At 41.6% G+C, this 7,013-nt stretch overlaps 1 protein-coding gene across 1 annotated transcript in view; it reads left to right on the forward strand.

Annotated features, from left to right (window-relative positions):
* Positions 1–1,013: 1,013 nt before the first annotated feature.
* The window catches only part of RTN1 (reticulon 1), a 164,763-nt gene continuing 158,763 nt past the window's right edge, over positions 1,014–7,013 (forward strand). Inside the window, 1 exon segment of the mRNA XM_021717561.1 lies at positions 1,014–1,789. Coding sequence (XP_021573236.1) covers positions 1,018–1,789 — 772 coding nt within the window. The 5' untranslated portion in view covers positions 1,014–1,017.

The following is a 7,013-nucleotide window of genomic DNA, read 5'->3' on the forward strand; positions in this document are numbered from 1 at the left end:
TTTGCTGCAGTTACAAACCTGAGTTAGCCTACGTTTCCACCTCTACTTAAAAAGCTGTAAATAGGCTGGGCTCGGTGGCTCAGCCTGTAATCCCGCGCCTTGGGAGGCTGAGGTGAATGGATTGCCTGAGCCCGCCTGGGCAGCGAGACCTCATCTCTACAATAAATCAAAAAATCAGCCGGGCGTGGTAGCGCATGCCTGTAATTCCAGCTACTCGGAAGGCTGAGGTGGAAGGATCGCCGGAGCCCAGCAGGTCGAGGCTGCGGTGGCCTGGAGCGGCCACTGCACTCCAGTCTGGGCGACAGAGTGAGACTCCAACTCAAAAAAAAAAAAAAAAAAGCTGTAAATACTTCAGATACAAAGAGGGTTTCTTTTTTTTTTTTTTCTTTTTTAGAGACAGAGTCATACTCTGTCATCCAGGCTGGAATACAGCAGTGGAATCATAGCTCACTGTAGCCTCAACCTCCTGAGCTCAAGCAATCCTCCAGCCTGAGCCTCCTAAGTAACTAGGACAACGGGTGTGTGCCACCACGCCTGGCTAATTTTTTTAAACTTTTTTTTAGAGAGACAGGATCTCTCTATGCCGCCCAGGCTGGTCTCGAACTCCTGGCCTCAAGTGATTTTCCTGCCTTGGCCTCCCAAAGTGTTTGGATTACAGGCATGAGCCACCACACCCTGCTGGGTTTCTTTTTAATAATACTAGTAAAATCAAGTCACTGTGTGTTGAGGTAGTAGATGTTGAAAATAAATTTCCTAGTCCTCTGGGATATGTCTCCAACTTATGTAGGCCTGACAGCTTATGTGCTCCTCTGGGGTCTACTCCCAGAAAAATACTAGAACTTTGGACTATTGGGGAGACAAGGAAAATTAGCATGTTGGTGCCCCAAGGTAACTCCAAGTTCTTGAGGAGAAAGGATGCTGTGTCTCCACAAGGTAGAGGTGGGTGGTGGGTCAGGCAGGAGAAAGAACTGAGGCCAAGCACCCACTTACTGTCTGCTGCTATTTCAATTCATAGGTATGGCAAGTGTCTCCAGTGTCATGGACCGCGGCTTTTCAACAACTTCAAAAGATGGGGAAGGGGCATGTTACACATCTTTGATTTCCAACATCAGTTACCCACCTCAGGAGGATTCTACGTATTTCACTGGAATTCTTCAGAAGGAAAATGGCCATGTCGCCCTTTCAGAGAGCCCTGAGGAGTTGGGTACCTCTAGCCACTCCTTACCAGGTGTGCCTGGAATGGAGCCTCGTGGCTTATTTGGTTCTGATTCAGGCATAGAGATGACTCCTGCAGAGTCCACTGAAGTGAACAAGATCTTAGTAGAGCCCCTGGACCAGATGAAAGCAGAAGCCTGTAAATACATTGACATATCCAGGCCAGAGGAGGTGAAAGATCAGGAGCAATGCCACCTCAAGTTGGAAGATAAAGACTTGGACTTTAAGAGTAAGGACACTGAAATCTCAACAAAACCTGAAGGGATCTGTGAACCTGACAAATCAGCTCCTGTGGAGGGAAAAATCATCAAGGACCATTTATTTGAAGAATCCACATTTGCTCCATACATAGATGATCTGTCTGAAGAGCAGCACCATGCTCCTGTGATCATGGCTCCTGTTAAAATCACACTGACGGAGATTGAACCTTCTGTTGAAACTGCTACCCAAGAGAAGACTCCTGAGAAGCAAGCTATCTGTCTGAAGCCAAGTCCTGACACAGTCCCCACTGTTACTGTCTCAGAACCTGAAGACGACAGCCCAGGATCTGTCACCCCTCCATCTTCTGGAACAGGTAAAAACATCAGTATTTTCTGTCTTGGGAGAATCCATCATATGGAAATCTGAATTCCTAAAACATATGTGAAGCAACGACAATTTGCATTCAAAATACTCATCTAGGTCCACTATCATGGGGAGAAAGGGTCTGCTAGAAGTCCAAATCTCACTTGAACACAATTTTCTTACATAGTAAATCTTCACATTTGCCCCACAACTATAAAATAAAATAAATTAAAATGTTAAAAAGCTTACTTAGTGTTTAAATCTCATTTAGTTTAACTAACTTAATTAACATGCAACTTTTCTGGTCCTATGCTCATTGTACAAAGATTGAGATCCCGAGTTTCCCTTAAACTCCTATCAGATTTTCTCTGTAAAATAATTTTTTTCTTTATTTGAAGAGGATGTAAAAATAACATACTGGAAACATTAAAATTCTCATGCAGCCCTATTGTTCAGAGCAGAGAGGATAGGACAGTACTGCCTACTTCTAGATTAGCTTTTTTCCTGGATCTGGATTGTCTTAGTCTGTTTTCTGTTGCTTATAACAGAATACTTGAAATGGAGTGATTTATAAGAAATGAAATTGTTTTTCTTACGGTTCTGGAGTCTGGGAAGTCTAAGGTTGAGGGGCTGCATCTGTTGAGAGCCTTCTGGCTTGTTGGTGGGGACTCTCTTCTAAAGGGTTCTGAAGTGACATGGCGAAGGGCTGAGCATGCTAACGTGCTCAAGTCTCTCTTCCTCTTCTTATAAAGCCACCAGTTCCACTCCCATGATAACCCATTAACCCATTCAATCCATGAATGGATTGATCCATTCATAAGAGCAGAGCTCTCGTGATCCAATCATCTCTTAAAGGCTCCACCTCTCAATATTACCTCACTGGGGACTAAGTTTCAACATGTGTTTTGGAGGAGACATTGAAACCATAGCACAGGTCTGAAGACATCATGAGGAGAGCACCTTGGTTGTTCTCTTGGACCTGCTGGACCACCTTAGCATTTAACATTCCTGTCCCCAGCTGTAAGTCTGTACATTGAAGGGGAAGGGAAAAGGTGGGCTTCCTGATCCTGTAGGATAGCATAGGAAATGAGAGGAAACCTAAACAAAGCATACTCTTCCCCTCCCCTTTCAGTCTCAGCACATTTTTAACTCTTTCATTTATTGTTGTTCTGCATATAGTTTTATTTTTGAAACCAAAATATGTATTTGATTAGAATTGTATACGTTTAGAATCATTAGGTTGTGATCTTTTTCAATTTGAGCATTCTACTCTGACTTAAGGCAAGATGATAAACCACTCTTGCACACATTCTCTCAAACACAAAGGGGCTTCCCATTTCCTGAGTGAAAGGCCAGAGTGGTAGCAAGCATTTCCTCATTGCATCCCATGCACCACCTCATCCAGTGCAGGAGGAGCAGAGGCAATAAGATGACCCATCTTCTCTTGAACATTTGTATTCCTACCTCTCTTGAATGTCCATGAGCACCAAGGTGTAGAGGACAGTGAAAGCTCCTTTCTCCTACCTCTGGTGCCTGGCAATTTAACACACCCAAAGAGCTTTGCTCAGCATCTTGGGTAAAAGAGCTTCTACCAAACTCTTAAAATGGATTCAGAGCCACAAAGGAGAAGTGATGGCTCTAAACCCTGATTCTATACTACAAGTCCAAGTGTTAGAACAGAATAGACTTAATAAAAGTTCCGCCTATCCTGTTTCCCTAAAGATTTTTGCATTAATTCCTCCCCTTTCCTGAAGCTACCTTAGACTCATTCACTGTAAAGTTTAAAGGGTCTTAAAGATCCACCTCACCAAGTCCCTGATTTTCGAATTTACTCATTTACTCAATGAATACTTTCTACGTACTTTTCTTTGGAAAAGTACTCTATGAGTCACTGGTGATGCAGTAATTTATTTTCTCTCTCTTTTTTTTAAATCAGAGTTTCACTCTTTTACCCAGGCTGGAGTACGGTAGCATTCTTATGGCCACTGCAGCCTTGACCTGCTGGGCTCAGATGATTTTTCTGCCTCAGACTCCTGAGTAGCTGGGACTATAGGCATGCACCATCACACCTGGCTAATTTATTTATTGTAGAAACAAGGTCTCACCAAGTTGTCCAGGCTGGTCTCAAACCCTGGGCTCAGGCAATCCTCTCCTCTGCCCCCAAAATGCTGGGATTTGCTGGGATTATAGGCATGAGCCCACCACGCTGGGCTGTGATAAAGGAATTAACAGAAAAAAAAATTCAGTCCCTCTCCTCCAGTGAACCAGACAACCAAAGAAACAGTTCTACACCGGTGTAATTTTTCTATTGTTTTTATTAATCTTTTTAAATTATTTTTTATTATAAAGATGTGGGAGTACAATTCAGGGTTAGGTATACAAACATTGATTATGCAGGTACCCTTGTTGTTGAGGTATGCCCCTCCCTCCCCTAACAGTTTCCTTCAACTGCCAATCCCACCCCTGCCCCCAACAGTTTCTCACGACTGCCAATCCCTTTCTTATAGTATTATAATAATTGCTCAAGGTTCGCTTATGAGTGAAAACTTATGGAACCCTGTTCTTTGTTTCTGTGATAGATCACTGAGTATGATCGACTCTATATCCATCCACGTTGCTGCAAGGTCCATATGTTTGTCCTTCTTTATGGCTGAATAATATTCTATCGTGTATGTATACCACATTGCTTTATACAGTCCAACTTCGACAGGCAACATGGTTGGTTCCATGTTTTTGCTATTGTGAATAGAGCTGCAGCAAACGTACATGTGCAGGTATCGTTTTTGTAGAATGATTTGAGTTCCACCGAGTATATTCCCAATAGGGGAATGACTGGGTCACATGGAAAGTCAATTTCTGTTCTTTCAGAAATCGCCACACTGTCTTCCAAAGAGGTTGCACTAGTTTGCATTCCCACCAGCAGTGTAGAAGCGTTCCTTTCTCTCCGCATCATCGCCAGCATCTATTGTTTGTTTTATTAATGAAGGCCATTCTTACTGGGGTTAGGTGGTATCTCAATGTGGTTTTGATTTGCATTTCTCTGATGATGAGTGAGGCTGAGCACTTTTTCATGTGTCTGTTGGGTGCCCATATATCTTCTTTTGAGAAGTGTCTATTTATGTCTTTTGTCCACTTTTTAGTGGAGCTGTTTGTTATTTCCTTTCAGCACGTTTGAGTTCCTTGTAGATCCTAGATGTTAAGCCTTTGTCAGATATACAGATGGCAGATATTTTTTCCCATTCTGTGGGCTGTCTCCCTGCTCTCTTAATGATTCTTTTGCTTTGCAGAAACTCGTTGGTTTGATGAGGTCCCACTTGTCTATCTTATTTCTTAAGGTATGGGCATCTAGGGTTCTGAATAGGAATTGGTTGCCAGTTCCAATTTCAATAAGGGTGTCTCTTGCGTTTTCTAAGATTCTCATAGTTTGAGGTTTTACGTTTAGGTCTCTGATCCATTTAGAGTTAATTTTTGTGTATGGGATAGGTAGAGGTCCTATTTCAATCTTCTGCATGTGATCAGCCAGTTTCCAGCACCATTTACTGAATAGGTCTCCTCTCCTCAGTGGTTGTTATTGGAGGCTTTGTCAAAGATGAGTTGGTTGAGAAATTGAGGTTTTGCTTCAGGAAATCTCTATTCTATTCCATTGGTCTATGTGCCTGTTCTTGTACCAATACCAGGCTGTTTTGATTACTGTAGCCTTATAGTAAAGTTTGAAGTCTGGAAGTGTGCTACCTCCTGCTTTGTTTCTTTTGCTAAGGACTGTTTTGGCTATTCGTGGTTGTTTATGTTTCCGTATGAATTTCTGTATTGTCATTTCCAGGTCTGAGAAGAATGATGTTGGTAACTTAATGGGTATTGGTTGAATCTGTAGATTGCCTTTGGTAGGATGGACATCTTAACGTTGATTCTTCCTATCCATGAGAATCGAATATTTTTCCATTTGTTTGTGTCTTCTTGGATTTCTTTGAGTAGTCTTTTGTAGTTCTCATTGTAAAGGTCTTTCACTTCTCTGGTTAGGAAGATGGCGAGGTATTTCTTTTTCTTTTTCTTTTTGTGGCTATTGTGAATGGGACTGTGCTTTTGATTTGGGTTTCTGCCTGCTTGTTGTTGGTTTATAGGAATGCAACTGTCTTTTGCACATTTATTTTCATACCCTGAGACTTTGCCAAAGTCCTTTATCAGTGCAAGCAGATTTCTGACAGATTCTCTTGGATTTTCAAGGTTTAGGATCATATCATCAGCAAAGAAGGATAATTTGACTTCCTTTTTTCCTATTTGGATACCCCAATTTCCTTCCCTTGTCTAATTCTCCTAGCTAGGACTTCCAACACAATGTAGAACAAGAGGGGTGAGAGTGGGCAGCCTTGTCTTATTCCAGTTCTCAGAGGAAATGTTTCCAGTTTCTGTTCATTTAGCAATAAGTTAGCTGTGAGTTTATTGTAATGGCACTTATTATTCTGAGGCATGTTCCTTCTATACCTAGGTGTTTGAGGGTTTTTATAAATAAGTAATGCTATATTTTATCAAAAGCTTTTTCTGCTTTTTCTGGGGATGAAGCCTACTTGGTCATGGTGGATGATTTTTGAGATGTGTTTTTGGATCTGATATGCTGGACTCTTGAGGATTTTTGCATCTATATTCATAAGGGATATTGGCCTGTAGTTCTTTTTTTGTGATACCCGGTTTGGGTATCAGTGTGATGTTAGCTTCATAAAATGATTTGGGGAGAATTCCATCCTTCTCAGTTCCCTGGAATACTTTCAGTAGGATTGGTATCAGCTCCTCCTTGTATGTTCTGTCGAATTCTGCTGGAAAGCCATCTGGTCCAGGGCTTTTTTGGTAGGTAGTTTTTGCATGACACAGTCAATTTCCTGGGTGGTTATTGATCTATTTAGTGTCTCGGTGTCATCTTGTTTCAACCTAGGGAGGTTGTATGATGTCAGAAAGTCCTCCATTTCATTTCGGCGATCAAGTTTGTTTCCATATATGTGTACATAGTGATCTCTGATAATCTTTTGTATTTCTTCAGGGTCCGTTGTGATTTGACCTTTTGTATTTGTGATTGTGCTTATTTGGGCTTTTTCTGCCTTTTTTCTTGGTCATTCTGGCTAGGAATCCATCAATCTTGTCAATTCTTTCAAAGAACCAGCTTTTTGTTTTGTTGATGTTTTATTTTTTTATTTTTTATTTTTTTTTGAGTTGGAGTCTCACTCTGTTGCCCAGACTGGAGTGCA

The sequence above is a fragment of the Carlito syrichta genome, unplaced genomic scaffold, assembly GCF_000164805.1.
Source record: "Carlito syrichta isolate Samal-C Ts95f unplaced genomic scaffold, Tarsius_syrichta-2.0.1 Scaffold309858, whole genome shotgun sequence".
In the NCBI taxonomy this organism is placed as follows: Eukaryota; Metazoa; Chordata; class Mammalia; order Primates; family Tarsiidae; genus Carlito; species Carlito syrichta.